Below are 20,892 nucleotides of genomic sequence, written 5' to 3' on the forward strand. Positions count from 1 at the left end.
GCTTGTTCTCGGAGCGAATGCTCATGAGCCCAAACAGCCTTGACAATGCTGCTGTAGAAGAAGAAGATCATGGTCATTGGGATCAGGTAGCAGAAGAAGAAACCAAAGAGAACGTAGCTCTTGTGGTTCCAATCCTGGTTCAAGTAGTCATAAGAGCAAGTGAAGAGCATGCCCTCAGTGGAGTATCCACCCCACACGTCCAAAAGAGGAGGGAGAGAGATGCCAATGGAGTAGCCCCAGATGGCCAAAAGAATGGCCAAGGCCTTGCCGCTGGTGATCTTGACTCCATTGAATCCCTTGACAATCACATTGTATCGGTCATAACCAATAACCACCATGGAGAGGATGGACACGACGCCGCACACGGCTCCGAGGAAGCCGTAGAGCTTGCATCCGAATGCTCCCCAAGCCCAATATCTCTGCATAAACACGTTGATGGTCACGGGTGGTCCCATGGTTGTCATCATGATCAGATCGGACAAGGCCAAGTTGATCACGAACATGTTAGTCTGGAATGAGAAGACGATGATGGTTGAGTACTTATGAAGAGTATAGAAATGGTTGGATTGAAGAGGTGATCAATAAGCGACTCGGATGCTTACCGGTGTCCGGAGGGACTTGACCTTCAAGAAGATGAAGATCACGCAACTGTTGCCCATGAAGGAGACAATCCAAAGGAAGAAGAACATGATCCCAAAGAAATGGGGAATCAAGGGATTGGCTGGAGCTAATTGGCTCCATTGAGGGTCGATGACCTGCATGACATCAGCGGGGATGCCATCGGTCATCTTCATACCCTTGGGGTAGTGAAGGTAGTACTCATCATCCAGGTAAAGACCGGAGACGGTGCCCATATCTTGACTGGCCTCGGAGAATCCCATTGTTCTGGTTTAGAGAAGAAATGAAAATTTCAACAAATGAAAAAGGGGCTACTAGCAGAAGCTGAAGAGCTGGTGCAAGTGGTGGTGGCAACTTGAGTTGAATCAAACTGCGAAGATGATTTCATATCGTGGGCCTCTTATAGTCGGTTTCCTTGCATTTCTTAGTCTTCATGCCCCTAGTCACCGACGTATATTCATTACACGCTTTGAGCGTTACTTATATGGTTTCCACGTTGTTCTTTGAAATGTCTGTCAACTTCCTCCATGGCTTCATGTTTATCTGAATGCTTTCCTCCACGTTTGTTCCAGGTTCAAGCGAGGCACTCGTTCCTGTGATGATTTACGTTCACGGAGAATCGTTTTCCTGGGGATCCGGAAATCTTTGGGATGCCCGAGTTCTCGCTTCATATGGCAATGTCTTGGTGATAACTTTCAATTATCGGATCGGTGTTCTAGGTGAGCAGACATTCTCTCATTCTAAGGCCTTTATTTATCTTTCTAAAAGTGGTCCAATTGACCTTGTTTCTTATCCAAACCATATTTTCATGGCCATTTCTCGGTCTTATCTTCAAAGCGTAATGGGAGCGCCCGCTTCACATTAAAAGTTATTAGGTGTCATAAACTGGCGTGCTTGTCATCGCCCAGATTACCCCCAATGAGCCGAGCTTGTAGTTGGCCTTGGTTTTAACCAGAAAAAAGTATCCATTTGAGTTACCGGAATCACGCTTTTCCATCTCTTCCCCTTCATGTTGTCTTCATTTGACGGTGTACAAAGGCCTCTTCATAGCATACTTCCATCGTCCACGTGCACGAAACTAGCAGGAAAAAACCGCCTCAGGATGTGTTTTTGTCCCGTCGTTCTGAAATCCAGCCTCACATTCGGCTTCATCCAAACAAAGACCTCTAGACAAAAATCATCCTCAAAGCCTAGTTTGGAAAGGCCGCTCGGTTGGAAGTTTTCTGGAGCAAGATTCCCATGTTCCATTTACTCGTGGCATCTTTTTCTCCCCTCTACCTACTACTATATGCTCTTTTGTTAATCCAGCTCATTTCTTTTGATTGGTAGGCTTCTTTAAGCAAGTTAAGGTTAAGGAGCAGAAATCAATTTTCCTAGAATCTTCGGCTATGTAACTGGTCTCAAGGGAATTTCTGGACAAGGACTCTTTGTACTTAGCGGTCGGAAATAACCGTGACCTTTTGAGAAACACAAAAGTTCGTTGTTTGTTGGGAAATAAAGCTGGTAGTGACTTGAACTTGGCAGATCCAAAACTAAGCCCCATCAAGGTCTGACCAAAGCCTTGAAGGCCGTCAAAGAAAATGCCTTGGACCAAATAGAGAACTTCAAACCATCACGAGTGTTCAAAAGATTGGGGAACATTTAAAGCGTCTTGTCTCTGTGGCAAATTTCAGTCACGAAATGAACCATCCCTAAATAGCTTTTGCGTTAAGAATCAGGAGCCTTCTTTTCTGCCCTCGAAGGACATTGCCTGACCCAGATAATGGCTCAAGATATGCTAATGAGAGTATTGAACTTTTTGCTGACTTGGCAACCCCGGACCATGGAAGATCATAGAGACCACAGAAACCATAGAGATACTTAGATCATTTATCTCATCTCCCTAAAATGCCGCTCATTGCATTTATCAGACACCTAAGAACTATTGGACACTCTAATCAAACGATCTACCCTACACAGTTCAATCCTTCAGTACTTCTATTTTGGTGGAACATCCAATATATTCTCTTCCATTGGAAACCCAAAAAGACAGAGGTTCTGAATAATTTTACTTTGTTCGCTCTCTTCGAACAGGATTCCTGAATACAAATGGTTCTCCTTTATCACGAGGCCAAGTCGCCAATTACGGCATTATGGACCAGATGGCCGTTCTTCAGTGGGTTCAGGAGAATGTGGCTCGTTTTGGAGGAGATCCCAAGCAAGTCACCCTCTTTGGCCATGGTACCGGAGCCGCATGCATTGAGTATTTGGCCCATTCACCCACTACTGTCCCAGGTAAGTCCGGGGTCTTCAAGCTCTACACGTGCACTACTTTCTGTATGAAAGGGCGACTGTAATCAAATTTGAGAATTACCCTCAATTAAACGGCAAATGGGCAGTGGTGGCAAAGTGTGCGTAGCCAAGCTTTGGAGAAAGGATCAATCTGAGATCGCGTTCGGATCCATCCTGGAACATTAAACGAATGGCCAGGGATTAAATCCAAGACCTCGTATAGGACCCATAAATTGCCCGAACACTATCATCATAAACCTTGGAATGTCAGTCAGGCCCAACGAATCTTATGTCCTCTAGTGCGCTCAAAAGGGTCATTTTCAAATGTTTATAATCGTAAAACGCGTCTCGAGGTACCACAATACCGTGTACAGTACAGTACAGTACAAAACAAAGTAGTTTACGTGACAGGTTCATTGAGCCAAAGCCTTGGCTTTTGTTCGGTAATGAAGGTGGGCTGGTGGCAAAATGTTTCACTAAGGCGTGGTGACCTAAATTGAATGATAATAAAAGTTTATGATTCCTGAAAAAAATGGTACATCTTATGAAAAGCGAGACAATGACCCTCACTGGAATAACCGACCAATCCCCCCCCCCCTCCGCCTTGGCCGTACAGCTCCTTCTCCGCTTCTCTCACATCTCAATTTTGCTCAGCTCAAACTGGGCTGGTCTTCCCCATCGTGAGTGTTGGGTGCCCATCTTGCACTTTTTCGTCCCGTTTCCAGGTCTGTTCCACCGCGTCATTCTCATGTCTGGATCCTTGTTCGCGTCGTGGTCCAGGGTACGAGATCCACTCAATTATGCAGTTCAGTTGGGCAAAAAGTTCAACTGTTCCATTCCAATTGACCTGACCAATGATCACGAGGAGATCGTCACGTGTCTGCGCGGGATTCCAATGGAACAGCTGATTCATGCCAAGTTGCGTGTTCCTTCGTTCCATTTGGAATTTGGCCCAAGTTTTGATGGTGTCACCATCAAAGACAATTTCGCTGACATCAAAGGCAAGAGGAGCTTTGGAACCAGGTAAGAGGGTTCGATTGTGGGAGATCTCTCATCACATCACGCCAATTTGTCCTGAAGGCAAAATTTGTCATCTCCTTTCTCATTCTTCCAATCCACCCGCAGAATCCAATTTTACAGAAATTCACAGTACATTACTTGAGAGATGGAATGTTCCCCATCAGGCCGTCGCACATGCAACGTAGATAGATAGAGCTACGTAGTAGGTGGGTGCAACCGATAAGACCCACCTGATTTTTGCCCTTCCGGCCATTTTTGCCAGGAGAATGCCATCTTAGTACAGTACTAGTCTCTTGTGCAGAGGCATTTGCTTTCTTGCCCTTGCCACTGACGAGAAAAATCAATCGATCATCAACCCAATTTCCTTTTTGGATCATCAACATCTTCCTCAGGGTTCCCTTATCAAACGCTGAGTGTCCCTTTCCTCATAAGAATTACTTTGTGACAATGTCCTGGGTTGGCTTAACCCCAAATAGTACAATGAAAGCCATTTCAAGACCCAAAGGAACCCTGGTCAGGTCTGAAAAAAAAAAGATGGGTGAGCTTAAAAGGGACGGATGGGTAAGTAAATGGGAAATCGTGTTCAAGAGTCATCAAGATTTCCTCCAACCCCACAAAGCAGCCTCAAACTCCCGCATTGGAATTATTGGCCGCTCTGAATATGGCTTGTGCCAAATGAAAATGGATTATTGCACGGCTCATAATGATTGACTCAATGGCAGACAGGAGAGCGCAATGGCTTTTCAAGAAGCCCCTCTCCAATGTTCGATTCCCTCCTTTGCAGATATGACGTGGTTACAGGGTGTCGCTCCGTTGGGAGGTGTACAATTAGCAGGACGGTCGGGTTGCACTTATCCCATCCCAACACCCCGTGAGGAATAGTGTCTTGGAAATGTTACACAATCCGGAGAATTGCAAATGTTTCCCTAGTCAATATACACTGCAGCATTTCAAGTCTGCCTAGCTCGTGCCGTATTTTTTTGTCCTCCTTTCACAATGGACTTGTTCCATTTTGGACCACTGAAGAGCATTTGGGCTTGGAACAGACGGTTCTTCTTTTTTTCTACTCGGGCTTTGGCTTTGGTATTTGTCTTCCATAACTCAGCACTTTGATCTAGAGATGGAACCTTGTCTTCTGGGAACCACATTGGGTCTTTGAATCGTGCTCTAATTAGAGTACATAACCAAAGAGCCCTTTCAAAAGGATCCCAAGTGGTGAATTCATTTGAAAGAATCCCAATTGCGGTACCGGTAACTTGGGGTAATGAATGAGATCTCTTTTTGCCCATCGTCTAACTTTTGTGCACAAAAGTTCAAGACGGAATAAAGAAATTGTGTTGTCTCTTGACAGGAGAAATCCCAACCATCTTCCATTCCAGGACGTATGAAGCCTTGGTGGGTGTGGTGAACCATGATTTCTTTGATGATCTTTCCGAAGACGATGTTCAAAACGGGATCACCATCGAGCAACGCAACCGGATGCTTCAGACCTTTGTTCGAAATCAATACTCCGCTCATTTACAAGAGATTCTTCTCACTCTACAAAATGAGTACACAGATTGGGCGGAAACGGTCCAATCGCCTCACATGAATAAGGATCAGGTGAGTTCCAACCATGTATTCTTGAAAAGCCCTTGGAGGGAGAAACACTCTCTCTTCACTTTAAGCCTAGGTGGCAAATGGAAAAGAGAGAGCGTGTACTAACCCTGTAATCAAGAGCAAAGAGAGGGAGGAAAGAAGGCTACGCTTATTTGATTTCCCATTGAGACCCAAGGGGTGGGATGCTTTTTTTTGACCCCTCAACCAACCTCTTGGACTCGAAGAGAAGGAAATTTGATTCCACCCTGGCAAGCAACCACGCACAATGCTCAGTTGTCGTTCATCAAGATGAATTTGCCCGACCAATCTGACAAGGGTTCTCTTTTTGGAACAAGAGCGAAAGCCAAACCCTCTAGGGTTTTACCCAAAAGAATGACCCAGAAAGTTAAAGGCCGCAACAATCGGAAAAGAAAAAAAAAGAAGTGAAAGTCGGCCAAATTTAGCGACGAAAAGTACTTCGAAAAAGGGGTTTGTCATTTCCGGGTATGGTCTTTGAAGTGATCCCTTAAAAGCTGCTTTGTCGCCACTTGAGCTCTGGGTCAACAATCTAGAACAGAGGAACCCGCTGAGTCCCATTTTCACATGGCACTTTTTCGATGTTCCCACTGAGTTTTGGTCAATTTCCTGGGGAATTAGAGGCGAAAGGGGAGGAGAAGGATGAGGGGGAATTGATCCCGTAATTTGAGAAAATCCGGATGTTCAGCACATTTGGGGGTCACTTATTCGAACCTCGTTTTGCAGTGCCAAGAGACGAAGGGCACAAGTTTCACAAGGATTTTTTGTTGGTCACTACCGCTACTAGGCCCTTCTTCAGTTTGTTCCCTGGTTGGAATGCGTTGGAATTTCACTTCTGGACATTTTATTAGATCAAGTGTCAGAGAGTGGACCATTTGAAGGGAGGCTGGAGAATCGTTTCTGTTCCTCCCCTGTCCCTTATCGAGTACGTCTACGTTCCAAGTTTATTTGACCTTGTTTAGGTGAGCAAACAATCTCCCTCTCGGCCTTTATCTTCTCCAGTTCAGTTCCAACTCGGCCGGTGTCTCGCATCGAGCAAAAACTCTTATTTGGACTCGAAAGCTCAGTTTGGAATGCACTGCCAGAAAATTGCAAATCCATACACAAGTTCGAGATGATGAGTAATATTGCGGATGGGCCATGCGGGCAAATATGAGAGGAACAGAAAACGAGTATGTGAATAAACCTCTCGGCTGGTTTTATTGCGGAAGTCGTGATGTATTTTGCATCACCCCCTTATATGCAAAGGCCATTATTTACGCTTGTCATGAGATGTTCCACGCTCTAGGGATTAATTTTCTCCTTTTTTCGTATTCCACAATCCCAACTTCACAAAGTTATGGAAAAGAGGGGGCTTTACTTTGATCATCTCTCCCTCGAGCTAATCATGGTACAAGTATTCTCATCAGTGTGGCTCTAGTTGGAGCATGCCTCATGCTTTGTGTCTCAAAGCATTTTCATGTTCTCTTTTTCTCCTCAGATTTTGTCGGCCTTCAGCGATGGATTGTACGGAGCTCCGGGCATTTTCAGTGCTGGTACATTTTTCAGGAAGAGCAAGAACACATTTTTCTACCATTTCACTCACCACACCAAATCCGGACCTTATGCCACGGTAAGAAGCGCACAAACAATAATCATGTGATCTTGGGGCCCCTCCTAACGGAAAGAGGCCATTTCAAGTTAGAGGAGAGACGTTTAAGAGGTATTTTCGTTTTCTTCACGAGGGGCTAATGTCCTTGGCCGGAAGGGCGGATCCTAGCGACATTAAGATTATGTCCTTGAGTGTTAATTAAAGGAAACCTGAAAGCAACGTACGATAAGATCAGCAATCTAACGACCTGAAATTGTTTGCTTAACGGGGGTGAGCGGAAACCAGAGCTGATAGGGGCATTTAAATGCAATAAGGACCCCTTTCCGTGGAATTTTAGCGCACTCTTTGCCAAGCGTGTTCTTATCTGCGGGTCATGTAGAGGGTGACCAAAATGACGAGACAAGATGCGATGGATAAAAAGTTTCATTTTATGAAGACTGTTCTTTTTGTCCTCTTTTGACCGCAAGGTTCTAACACAAGACTGCCTGGAGAAGCAACATATATTTCTTAGGCTCACTATACCACTCTCAAGTCTTTCCGAAGACGTGACTGGGAGAATAATAATGCCAAAATGTCGACGACCTTGGACTACCCAATGAGCGAGTGTCTCTTGTGATTACTATTAGTTCAGAAAATGAATATAGACCTGACAAAAGACACTAATCTCAGCAATCATCAATATTAGCTCCGATCCATTTGCATTCACCAAGGTTCTTTTCCGAGGACACTGGATAAAAGATTTCCTTGAAAGAGTTCCATTGTATGCTCAAAAGAAGTGTTCTTTCCGAGAAGGAAGCCGTCCTCGACGGCTTGAAGGAAGGGTTCTGACCTCACACCATTCTTCATGGTGATGTCAGGCCTTATACTTGGCCAAAAGCCTGTGAAGTTCAAGGACCAGGCCACTCAGCCATGTAGACAATCGGTAAACAACAGAACATGTCAAAAAATCTGCCTAGTCACCCTGTTTTTCAACGCCCTGGAAATATCCGCCATTTTTGATTGTCAATCTTCTCAAATCAGCATCTAAAGTTGCAAATGAATTTCTCATTGGACAATGTGAGAATGCAGTTCATTTTACCAGTGCTTATATACTATATGGGTAATGGAGTTCTGGCTCCGGAAGCGGAAAAGCCTGACGAGGGGATGATCTGAGGCAGAAGACAAGAAGACAAGATTATTGAACAATGCGTCAGGGAGCAACGGCCCATCAATGATGTCTCTTCACGCCCTCTGATTATGGAAATCGGCCATGGAAGGAGCTCGACGTGTCCTAGCCTCGATCCAAGATGGGATTGGCCTCCACTAAGATGAGAACAGAACTTCTGTTGAAGATTCTCGAGTTGGATGTTTTTTGTACGAATCCTCAACACCATTGGCGTTATCCTGGTTCGTGTCCATTGATGCAGTTAGTTTTTGTTGCTTTTCAAGCGCAAGAGAAATGCATTTTAATGGTAGGATACAGCCATTGTGAGTTGTCAGGACTCGGCACCACATTAAAAGAGATTTTTGTCACAAAACCAACATTTGTGAACCGCAACCACGCCGTAAATTGCAACCAATGGCCCAGTGGTCCTTGGAGCTCTTGGAGGCGGACTTGTCAGACAACAACTCCATGCAAGATGAACAAGGGTGGCCATCTCTTTTGAAGCTGCCATTGGGTTGGGTCCTCATTTGCTTTAAGTGCGCCCACTAATTAAACTCGAGACGGCTTTTTGAGTAATGCTATGCCGCAAAGCGCTTAAATTATCATGCGCCGGAAATAATAAATCACTCCAGTTGGGCAAGTCCTCCATTCCTTGAAGCTTTCACTACTTATTAAATAGTCCTTCTTTTCTTGGCGACGTCACCCTCTTATCCCGTCTAGAACCTGACAATCTTTCAGGGCTGGTTTCACTCGAGAGTCCCACGGTTTGCGCATAGTGTGCCATTTATGGTTTGCTTGGTTTGTGAGGGGCTTGAACTCTGTCACTTTGAAGAAAACGTCCATCTGGTCTGTGAGACTGAAGAAAAGATTTCAGACAGAGGAAAGAAATCGGGGGGACTGCAAACAAACTATGCGAGTCACGTTCTCGACTTGAAATATATCCTCCAAGCTTTCAGGGCGACCGAGACGGCCTATGCTTTCTAGACTAGTATAATACATGCTTAAATGTCGGTCGTTACGGATATGATGAGCACAACTATGTTGGCTTCCTTGGTATTTTATTACCGAACTAGAATTTGAAAATTAAGAAGATTGCTCCGAAGTATTTTGGATATGTTTGAGTGGCCACCCTGAGCGTATGGCAATGTTAGGGATCTGTTCCCTATTTTTTCTCGGTTGATCCATATGTTTGCAATTTGGACAGCTTCGAGGGAACCTTCGAGGATTGAACAAACGTGACTGAGGCCAGATTTTCTCACAACAAAACAAACTGTGGTGAATCGAATGGAGATGCTTATTTGTGCTTTGGAACCTTCTTCAGTCAACATCTCCCATTTTGATTTCCAAATTATCATGTCTGTTTCCTGAATGAAGACAACCTGATAGTTCAACCATATCAGTGACTGAGAGGCTTCCATAATCTAGATGCTTTGTAAACTGAACCAGTAATCCCAAAAAGGCAGTGAGTTATGAAGCTTCAATTCATTCAATGTACGATAACAGTCTCTAAATTATGGTAGATTCTGCTTCCCGAAGGCTCATGGAACTTGTTGTTAAAAATAAAATATTACGATCAAAACTTGCAATTCTAGTCATATACTAATTTTTGGTCGAAAAAAAACTCAGATCCGACCCTGAGTTTAGTCGATTCTAGTTCTCTCCCGCTTTTGGGCCACTGAATTTTTTTCCTGTAATGGAGCCCCAAAAGACCTATGAATCACATAAATGTTTCCTGGTTTTCTGTCGGCCTCACATGAAATTAAGTTCAACCTTTAGAGTTGAAGAAACTCTTAATTCAAAATGCTTCAAGTTCATTCAAAAGTTCGGATATTTTTTGATAGCGCTACAAGTTCCACGATGAAAAACCCTCCTCGGCGGTTGAAAAACAATATTTTTTTTTCTCATCACGAATCAAAGAGGAAAAAGGGTTCCGTGGCCTTTGGTTCAAAAGAAAAACAAAACGATTTTGTTCCATTGACTCCAACTGAAGCAGAACGTATTGGTACAATAACTAAAGACGCCCAAGGGAAGGGTCAGACAACTGAGCTCCAATAACTCAGCCGTCGCAAAAGCTGTCGAAACTCTTTCCCCACAATGTTCCAATTTTCGTTTGAAGTAGTGGAGGAAATCTTGTCAAGGTTTTGGTGGGTCCAAGCAGGGATGACACCCAACGACGAACCCGTAAAGATCCTGAGGATTTCTCTTGAGACTGTAAGGGGATTTTTCTTTCCCCTTGCCCGTCTCGTTCCCTCGATTGGCTTCTCCTTTGGGCTGTCTGAGAAGTCATCTCAAGAGGGTTTGCTTGGTAAACACTCTCTTGGAACAAACTTCTTCAAAGGCGCCATTTCGGCACTCAAAGCAGTGCACACCACTGACCTTGACTCGAGCCAAGGGCTCCTAAATAAGTGACAATGATCTGTCTTGGAGTGGACTGACAAAGTTGTTTGAGTCTAGTATACTACACTATCTAATGGGATACAAGTTGATTGACAGAAGAGACCAAAAACAGGTGTCTTGGATATCAAAGTACGTACTTCAAATCAGCATCGAGGTTTCGACGTGACACCACTCTTATGATTGGCTGAGAATTGCTTTTCTAGGCTGAGCAAGAAGCTAAATTTTGGATTGCTTTATGACGTATCTTTCTGTTCCAAGTCAACGCTTGAAAGCTAGTACAAAAGGCTTCGATGAAATGGAAGATCTCTTGGAAACTGAAGATGTTTTCTCCCACAATAAAAGGGGGTCTGGTTGGCAATACAATTGTGAAGCTTTCAAATTACTGGCAACAAGCATGCCTTGGTTGATTTCATTGATCATTTTTCATCCCGTTTCATCTAGCATAACCCATAATAAAACAATGACTAAATAAGATGTGAACAGGACCCGTTTTCGAGGATTGAAGTAGATCAGATAAAAATATCTAGTTACTCCCCCCGCCCCCCTCCCCTTTTCCCCGACAAGACCAGCAAGACCATCGTTCTCAAGGATTTCCGCCTTTCTTGACCCATAATAAAACAATGACTAAATAAGATGTGAACAGGACCCGTTTTCGAGGATTGAAGTAGATCAGATAAAAAATATCTAGTTACTCCCCCCGCCCCCCTCCCCTTTTCCCCGACAAGACCAGCAAGACCATCGTTCTCAAGGATTTCCGCCTTTCTTGCTCCTCAATAAAACAATCTCGGCATCAAGAGTACGGAAGTGAGGGTGATTCTTTTCGATCCCAATCTTTTCGACACATTTCAGACACAATCCCGTCGGGTTGGCTGAGACCCTTTTTCTTCGTTGGCTCTCTTGGTTGTGAGGGAAGTGCAAGCAATGGATGGACTTGGCTTGATTCGCGGTCCATGTCTGCCCAATTTTGTTATTGCCTTGTTGTGTTGTTGTTTCCGGTCTAAAGCCTTCTTCTGTCTGAGAGTTGCCCAAGCATGGTGCTCAAAATTCCCGAACTGGATCCTCAAAACCCATTATCTCATTTTGACGACATCACAGTGACGCCATTGAAGCTGCTTTAAATCCCTGGGAGGCGTTACAAAAAGCTCCTCCAAGCAATTGGGCTTGATTTTTTTTCTATTCACAAGGGAACCCTGATGTCCCATAACTCACTCTAGTCGAAGAAGGGGGGAAGTAGGGGGGCTGTCAAAGAAAAACAGCTTTTCAATGAAGCGGAAATGAACTTCACACACCCGTAAATGACCTTCAATCTAAAAAAGCGCGTGGAAAGTCAACCAACAATGCTAGGTGGACTAGAAAATTGAGCAGCCCTTATAGATCTGTACAAAAAAGAGTGAGGTCAGTTGGAGTCAACATCAGCTGTGAGCAATCCATATTATGAGTTTGGAATGGTTTTGATACTTTATCTTTACAAAGGTGAGTCATTGGAGCCCTACTATTCCTTGCCCCCAAAATGATCTGTTTTTAGTGCAATCATTTAAAGACTATATAGACTTGAGTTCATTTCAATCGCCCAAGTTTCGAGGTTCTTGGCTCAATCACTCTACTTCATGGATTACATTATCCATATTGGCCATGAATTTTATTCATACATTTGAAAGGTAGATAAATTGTCTTGAGGGCTCCGATGTCCCAGGGGGAACCTCGACATTCATGGCAGCCATTTAAAAAATACCCTTATTCTGGTGGTAAGGATGCAGCTGCAACGCTGGAAATGTTGTGTTCATCCTTAAAAAAAGCTTTTTGATCAAGAGGCAGAACAAGAGCAAAATGGGGTCAGAGAGGAATTTGGGTCTCACTGTCTTTGGTCGACCATAGAGCAACAACTGTACATACAGAAGTAGCTCTGCGGTTATGTTGGTTGGCCTCGGATATTTCGCGACTAATTTACATATTGAATCTATTTTCCAACGAATACTCCACGGTTGAGAGCCCCTAGATACAATATGAATATAAATGAAGATCGTATTTTTTGGTTCCCTATAAGAGGAACTTGTTTGACAAACAATAGGAGCTCCTAACGAGTGGTTTCTGGTTGCCTTGGGTGAAGAACTGTCCAAGCAAAACGTCATTGGGCTTGTCGTCTCGAAATTCTAACGACCGAACCCGGTGAATTCGGGTTAGGAGAGGCATGCCATAACCGAGATCATTTGAAATGTAAATCCATTCATGTCTCTGAATTTGTTCCAGTCTGGAGATGGAGCCACTCACGGGTCGGAATTGCCCTACATATTTGGCATTCCCTTGAAGAATGTGTGGCCACACATCAGTCACACCTTCACCAAGTCCGAAGTGATGCTCTCTAGGGCGACCATGACATTTTGGACCAATTTCGCCAGATCAGGGTACGTAACATAATACAGTATAGTTATGCAGGTGGTATGTGGTCCAAGAGTGGCTTTTCGGGTAGATTTGACGGGGGAAGAATTTTGCTTGGCACTCTGGAAATCTTTGAAGTGAAGAAATGCACGACTTGATTCTAATTATCTCAGGTGCGTGAGGCAATATGCAACTTCTCCCTCTCTTCTCGTGTTTGCTCACATTTTCCCATTGAAGATGAAGGCAGCCATGCATTTCTCATTCTAAGCCAATCCAGGCTCTTGAGATTAACTGGAGAAACTCCATTAGAACGTGCCGCTTCTTTTCCATCAGCAGCCTTGGAACAACTAATGCTTGTTTTGGGTCAACATTCGAATTCCCTGTCAACGAATTGAAAGGCTTGTTCAAGACACTATTTACATTCTACGTATACGTTAGATCCAATTCATGTTTTCAAAGCATGTGTACGTGTACTATGTGAGGAGAAGATTTGAATTGGAAGTATTTACATTTAGAACTGGTGGAACATTTCTTTTATTGTCAGAGGGAGGCAAATAAAATATTGAAGAGCAAAGATATTGGAAACAACTGTCTCTAGGCTATTTCATCAGTTCCTCGTTGGGGGGTCTATTTAAACAATGTCTTTCATATTGGTTACAAAGCTAAAGCAGATACAAAAAATATGTCCAAAATGGCGGTCAAAAATGAATACGCACAACAGGGTGCGTGGCATGCGATGTTACACTTTCAATAAGAATCGAACAATTGATCCAGCTTATAAAATACGCAACCAATTGCATGAAACTCAGGATTTGGATAGATTGGGAGGCACATCATATCATCTATCCAATCTAACTTCCATTAGTGTTTTGATCACTTTGCAAGACGAGATCGGAACCTGCCAACAACTTCAAAGTTTTTGAAATGTAACACCACATGCATCGCACCCTGTAGACCCAACCCAATTAAATCATTTGGAGTCTTATGGCGGCTTTACACTAGGGTGGAAAACCGAGATTGAATCGGGTTTGAGGATGAAAGTAGGACTAGTGTTGGGGCGAGTTATTGGTGTATGAGTCTTTTTGTTCGACTTGAGTACAATGAAAGACTCGAGTTCTCTGCTGGACTCGCCACCAGCACAGGTCCTACGTACTTCCATCCTTAATCCGATTCAATCTCCATCTAACTATAAAGCAGTCTTTACATAATGTCAAGTTATGGCTCCAAAAGAAATCCGCACATACTTCTAAATTTGTTGATTTGTTGGAGAACGGTAAGCGTTACCCTGAGTTTTCAGCACATTCACTTTGGTGGCAAATTTACTCGATCAGACTTTTATCACACAAAGCATAAAAGATCTTAGAGCTTCCATTTGACATCATCGTTTTACCCTCTTAAAGCCTTAAAAAAATTAAGAAAAGGTTCTCAAAAAGGTTCAACCAGTTGCTTATCCCAAGTTTAGCTTTTTTTCCCTTTGGCTTTTCTCGAAACCTAAAGATTTCGGTCAAAAATTCCTTTCCTAGATCATAAATGAAGCAACATGGTAGTCCCTTTAGGGCCCTTGTCCGTGTTAGTACATATTGGTCTGGGAGTCCGGTTCAATTCATGGCCTTGTGACCATCACAATTGGACTGTCTCTTCAATCGCATTGAACAATTAGACCCATTCCCACGTTGTACTTGCCCTTGTTTCAGCCTGAAACTAATCATGCCTCCCTCGCCAGTCTGAGATTGTAGAGTAGGATCAAATGTGTTCCAGATGGCCATCTCCCTCATTCGTTTTCCCTACACAATCTTCCCCCATTCATGGACGTAGTCAGTAGAGGGCAAATGGAACACTTTCGAGGTGTGGCAATTATTGGCCCTGTCACTCCAATGAGATTTATTTTCCCCCGCCTTCTCAAGGACCATGATGACAGTTCCGTGTCAGAATGGAACGTGTCGCATCTTTTCCTTGAGCTAGCGGATTGAGAATATTGGAATTTCAACGAGTTCATTTGGTCTTTCCAGTGATCCCAACATGCCGGCAAAATTCTTGGACTTCAAAAGTCGTTACCGCACTTTGGTCTGGGACTCGTATGATGAACAACGGAAATACTTGGAGCTCGGTAGGATGCCACGGTTTATTGCCCTGTGGTCCATAATTAACTTATTTCTCGTGTTTTGCTCCCTAGGGGTTCGTCCGAGAGTCGGTCATCACTACAGGGGCCACAAGATGTCCATATGGCTCAACCTTATTCCGCAACTCCACAAGACCGGTCAAAATGCTATTTTTCCCGCGCACAACTCGCTCACTTTGGAAGGACCCGCTTGGGGTGTGGTCCGAAACGGATCCAATGTCCAGGCCGCGATTGCTCATGATGCCGGGAGTGGCCACCCGATTAGCACCACGTGCATGACCTTTGCCGAGTCCCAACAAGTGCTCTACCAGCACAATGACACGTTGGTCCGATTGGAAGAGGCTTCCAAATACGCTTACTCCTACGCCCTTGGCCTTACTGTCGGATTGGCGGCCATTCTTTGTCTCCTGAATGGCATCCTGTTCATGTGCATTTGTTCCCGCAAGAGAGCGATGGCCGCCAAAAGTATGTCCGCCCAAAGCCAATCCAATACGCCGGTCACCAGCCGTACCGGCTCCTTGGACTTCTTCCAAAATTCTCAAACCGCCACACCCCATCACCAAGTGGTGGCGGACATCTCAGGGAATGTTCGGTCTATTCCTGTCCCTCGAAGCAACATGGGGTCATCGGCTAGTCTACCGCGCCTGCGAAATTCGGGTCAGCGCACTATCCTGGTACAGCCTCATCATCACCATGCTTGCAATGGGGGCACGAGAGCCATGTATCCCAATGGGAGCTACATTGCCGCTCCCAGACCTGACCCTGGGCCCCCAGGAGGATGCTCATCTGACATGGAAAGTCCAACCCTGCGCCCAAGTAGTTCCTCTCTGTGTGGCACGCCGGTAGCTTCAATCCGATCGGCCACTGTGAAGCCCAGCCGAACCGTCAGGCGGGAACGGGATTCGATTGTTGGGGGAGAACGGGGCGAGCTGGATTCAATGCGGTTGGAAGAGATGCCAGCGCCCCCTGCCGAGTTTGATCAGCCCTCAGTCGAGACCCTATTGCTACAACAACAAACGTACAGAATGGATTAGGGTTGAAAACTAAATAGTAACTGTAAGAAAGGGGGAAATGGAATTTCTCCAGTTTTAGGCTGTGCCTTAATCGCATTGGCTGTGAGGATATTTAAGATAAGAACTCGGATGCAATAAAACTATTTGTAGTGAATGTGGATGGAAATGTATTATATTCCAAATTCATTCTCACGCACACGAAACATCTTTATCGTTTGCTTAACAAACTGAATCAATGAAAAGCCAGGAAATTCGAGTGGCGATGCACACTAGTTTAATTTCCATACCCAAAATTTTGAGAGAATATCAAATTACCAATTTTTATACACAGAAAAACAGAGAGAGGTAATGTAATCTTCAACGGACAGCGTTGAACACGAACTTGTTGCAAAAATAACAAATACTATGGACAGCTTTAATCAAGGCATCAAGACAGAAGATTGTGGGTTAAGAAGAAGGCAGAATCCGGGGACGAAGAAGAAATAATAATATAATAATATTGTTTTTTTTTGTACAACACCTACTCCTGGGAAACCTCTGAGTCAACCAGAGGTTAAAAGGATCGAGGAATTTGGATGAGCGCGACCTCGTGAAACACCCTGTAAAAAGGAGACAAGAACAAGACTTAAGTGTTGAGACGTCGCTCTTTTACTGCAAAGAAGAGACATTAGTCCCCAGTTTCTTACTTGTGCGAGTACTTTGTTCGAATAGTTTTTCGGTTGTCGTGACCGGGCTTCAAGAGCATTAGATGCAATTTCTCGACCAACGTTTGGCATTCCTCCACTTTATAACCCGAATAATACTCAAGGGTGGCCTGCCAGTCCTCCACGCCTTTGATCCGCAGAGCAAGTACGAGAGCGGCCATGCCTAATTTGGACTCGGAGGTTTGCACGTTGAGGTGATACTCCATGAGCGACAGCTCCAAGATGTATCGTGCGAAGGTCAACACTGGCATCGTCACGCCACACACCTAAAATTAAAACAAGAAACATGGAGAGTGAATATGCAAAGCTCAGGGTAAAGCTTAATTATTCAAGAGCTACAGATTCATTCTCCTCTTGCGTCAAAAGGGACGTCACCGGAAAGAGAAACTGACTCCAAAGCGTGTTCTGCCAAGAAGAGTCTTTTAAGTTTAAAATTTGGGAAGTGTATCCATTTATGACTAGTTCATGGAATCTGTGAGCAATGTTTGAGAAACAATGAGACAGTAGACTGAAGAGATGATCAATTCGAGTTAATTTAAGATATCTTTCACTTAAGCTCATCAACATAATTTAGGATGCAGCAAAACCCTTTCCTCATCGAATCACGTCATCTTTGCATTTTGCACACTTTCCAACTTTCTCTTCAGTCTCACAAAACCCGGAAGAATGCACAACAAAATCACTAAACCTCTCCAATGAAAATTGCTCCATGAAAATTGCTCCAATCATAAAGTACAATCCTTACTCTGGCGTATCTCCGGAGAAACCGGTACGATAAAGGGAATCCCAAGTCGAACCCGATGTCGGCGAACATTTCGATCTCTTTGGCTTTGATCATGTCCTTGGTGTAGGCATCATCGCAAACATATACAAAATCGTCCAGGAGCGGCGGGATCCGCTCATCTATTTTGCACGCAATCAGACAAGCCACCGCGCCAATCAGTTGTAAATGCTCCTTCAGTACCAATGTTTTGGACAAATAGATGTCCATGAGCTTGACAGCCGTGTACAAGGTCTCGTGATTGAGCTCGAAGCTCTCCTGGACTTCGACTAACCAATCCACGAGGATGGCGCGCATTGTGCTATTGATATCGTACTGGAATATGGTGAGGTAATCCTCCACTTGGAATTGTTCCTGAGAAGCGAAGAACAACCAACAGATATCAAATATCAAATTTGCCAGGTTAGTGCTTCGCCGAGGGGGGATCTCACCTCGCGGTTTCTATAATACTGGAACGTCTCCATAGCATACTCGGAGGCTTGTGAAGGGTCATCCATGTTTTGGGCATCAAAATCCACCACTCCCGGGGGCAATACCCGCTCATCGGAGGAACTTTTGCTAAAATAACAGCATCCATTGAGACCCAAGCTCAAGTAATAAAGCTTCACTCGAAGGCCCTCTTACTCATTTTGATCGTCGCCTTCATTGGCCGATTCATAAACATCGTCGTCGTCATCTTCTTGGTCGGAATCCGACCAATGGGACGGAGAGGGAACAAAGTGGGCTGATTTGAACTCTTCGGGCTGAGAAGCGGGCAGTCGGGATCCGCCCGCATCAAAACTGGTTTCGAGTGGCATGCACTCATCGGTAGGTTCGGGCACGCTTTGGGATTTGCGGGCGAGCACTGGAGGCTGGATTTGACTTTGGGTGGTGCCGGTCAATTTGGTCTTGGAGCGGTTGAGCATTTTGGATAGACCTTTTTTGGCTTGGGCTGTGGTTTCGCTGAATGCCTATAACAGATCCGGAGTGCTTTCATGTCACGAATATCTTGCGATTGATATGGTTCAAACAATTTTAGCCCTTGTAAAAGTGATATGCCTTAATTTCGTAACATGTAAAAATGTAGTGCCCCAAATTTTTGGCAATACCCTTTCATTAACTTGGTTTTAGATTTGATTCCAGGTATTTATAGCAAGATCCTGGGGGATTATTCCATTCAGGTTAACTAAAGTTGAAAGAGAGTAGAACATCCATCAAAACTGGTGGGTGAAGAAATTAACTTTCATGGACGAAAACGCCCAAATTGCAGCACCAGGCTTCACATAAGATTCCAGCATGAACATCGACTTATGTTTTGATTAAAAAATCACATCTAAATGACAGGTGAGAGTACCAATAAAATTATGATTTGAATAATATTTTTTTTAATTAAGTGTGTTTTAACAAACAGTAATACAAAATCTCACTTATTGGTTAGTAATGAAGTGAAGGAACTGCGATAAAAATTTAAATTTGGATCCCGTTCTTTTCTGCAGAGTAAGAATGGCGATCCAAATGTACTTCATCAACTTCATCTCTTTATAATGAAAAGGTGAGGGGGGTTAAAATCCACGGATGTAAAGTTCATGGAATTCATACCAGTACTCCTTCTACATAAGGGTACGTGATGGCACAAAATATTTGTTTGTTTAGCTTAGCATATTTTTTGAATTGCCCATTTGTAACAACACGAGTCATAGTAATACTAGATTTGAATGCTTTAGCGTCATTCTGGTATTTCATAACAGTGTCTTATAATGGCGAACAAATATGTGAATAAATATTGGGAGCGGACGTATTTGATTAATTATGGCCGGGGCCATTTTGGCGCAGCCTGGCTAGCCTACCCAACTGAAAATCCGAGCCTGTACTTATCACGTCCCCTTTTTTTTTTAACTAACTGCGTTTTCAGGGGAAATTTAACATCACCTCTTCTAGAAAGGTTGGGTCAGTGGACTGTTCGGACAAGGTACAAAAGGTAACTGGTGCGATTATCAAATCCATTGAAAATAATCTATAGTTTTCATTTTGACTAGGGAGCTTAAGTCTTTGATCAGCAGTAAAGTGGTCAGTCCAAAACACACAAAGTCTTGGTGCTTTATTGATGAAATTCCCGTGTTTTACCCTTGTCGGGTTGGTCGATCCCGAAGAGAGCAACCAACCACGCACGAACATCCAACTCACATTGGTAATTTCTCCGAGTGCGGCTCGTCTCTTCTGATGGGCTTTAGTCATGGCCCCGCCCTCTTTACCCGTGGGGGCGTGGCTACCATTCTCGTCTTTACTCATTCCCCATTGAGCTTGAGGCTCATTCAAGAAGGTCCATTCCGGTTTCCGTCGTTTGTTCGAATCCAACGTGAACTTCTTGGGGTTGAGCTGGCCATTCCGAGCGGGCGGGCCTACTTGCGCCCGCAGGGCCAAGCCCACGGCGGCCGTGGGTGGGCCGCCCTTCTTCAACCCGCGGGACTGAACCCCCGGCACGCCCAGTGCGGCATTACCCGCCCCCAAACTCGAGGAGACACTCGAGCGGGAACGCGTGACACGCGGCATGATGGATCGACGCTAGCAATTGTGGGCGTTTCACTGGCACTCGGCAGATCCGCCCAATCCTGCAACATGAAATCAACCCCTGGATGAGACCCCCGACCCGACTAGGAGACTCAGCCTGACGGGACAACTTACGTGGGGCGTGGACGGGGGCGTGAGAAGGGGATGATAGTGGCAGGCTTCTTCTGTCTTGGATCTCGTCACTCTCACAACTGTTTGCCTCCACGATTTAAATGGACAGACGACGACCCACCAGCCAGCCCATCGAGCTAAGGGAAGCCACAAAGCAAGCAAGCCAGCCTCTGGTAAGCCAAAAAGACGGGTGAGCAGTTTGGCTCAAGCAGAACTCTCGCCTTTCGAGCCAACTCGAACGTAAAGTTACGTCAAATATGTCATGGAGGGGGCTTTTTATACTTTCTGTTCAAGTGGCATGGGTTTAAGATTGGACCAGTGATGTGATTCATAGCATTGAAATTGATTAGATTTGATACATTTCGAATTCAACTAGGATTACTTTGTCATTGATAAACTTAAATTGACGGCAAAGATAATTATCAGACTCGTATAAAATGTATTGTTTCAGGTCTGCAGAAGTAACGGTATCGGTAAAGAAAAACGGGTTTTCAGCTCTCTCATTTTCGCTCCTTTTTTTTATTCGTCAAAAAGGAAAATTAATAAAAGCTTAAAAGTTTTCCTCCCAACTAGTTTTACAGCTCCG

At 44.3% G+C, this 20,892-nt stretch overlaps 3 protein-coding genes across 3 annotated transcripts in view; 1 reads left to right on the top strand and 2 right to left on the bottom strand.

Annotated features, from left to right (window-relative positions):
- LOC131879160 (compound eye opsin BCRH2-like) overlaps positions 1-990 on the bottom strand; it is a gene marked incomplete in the record, with an annotated part of 1,664 nt that extends 674 nt beyond the window's left edge. The window contains 2 exon segments of the mRNA XM_059225405.1: positions 19-509; positions 603-990. Coding sequence (XP_059081388.1) covers positions 19-509; positions 603-881 — 770 coding nt within the window.
- Positions 1-16,317, top strand: part of LOC131879155 (neuroligin-4, Y-linked-like) — a 41,796-nt gene extending 25,479 nt beyond the window's left edge. The window contains exons 3-10 of the mRNA XM_059225395.1: positions 1,191-1,337; positions 2,692-2,892; positions 3,615-3,912; positions 5,289-5,511; positions 7,004-7,135; positions 12,903-13,057; positions 15,041-15,138; positions 15,205-16,317. Of these exons, the coding sequence (XP_059081378.1) occupies positions 1,191-1,337; positions 2,692-2,892; positions 3,615-3,912; positions 5,289-5,511; positions 7,004-7,135; positions 12,903-13,057; positions 15,041-15,138; positions 15,205-16,184 (2,234 nt within the window). The 3' untranslated portion in view covers positions 16,185-16,317. The remainder of the gene's footprint in view (positions 1-1,190; positions 1,338-2,691; positions 2,893-3,614; positions 3,913-5,288; positions 5,512-7,003; positions 7,136-12,902; positions 13,058-15,040; positions 15,139-15,204) is intronic.
- A 97-nt stretch (positions 16,318-16,414) lies between these two features.
- Positions 16,415-20,465, bottom strand: LOC131879156 (G2/mitotic-specific cyclin-B3-like). Its single transcript, XM_059225396.1, has 7 exons — positions 20,310-20,465; positions 19,812-20,236; positions 18,273-18,598; positions 18,080-18,206; positions 17,613-18,002; positions 16,850-17,133; positions 16,415-16,762 (listed from the first exon to the last, which is right to left on the bottom strand). Exons 2-7 carry the CDS (start codon positions 20,175-20,177, stop codon positions 16,717-16,719), a joined length of 1,539 nt encoding a protein of 512 aa, XP_059081379.1. The 5' UTR covers positions 20,178-20,236; positions 20,310-20,465; the 3' UTR covers positions 16,415-16,716.
- Positions 20,466-20,892: the final 427 nt, after the last annotated feature.

This window comes from Tigriopus californicus, chromosome 4, assembly GCF_007210705.1.
Source record: "Tigriopus californicus strain San Diego chromosome 4, Tcal_SD_v2.1, whole genome shotgun sequence".
Lineage (NCBI taxonomy): Eukaryota > Metazoa > Arthropoda > Copepoda > Harpacticoida > Harpacticidae > Tigriopus > Tigriopus californicus.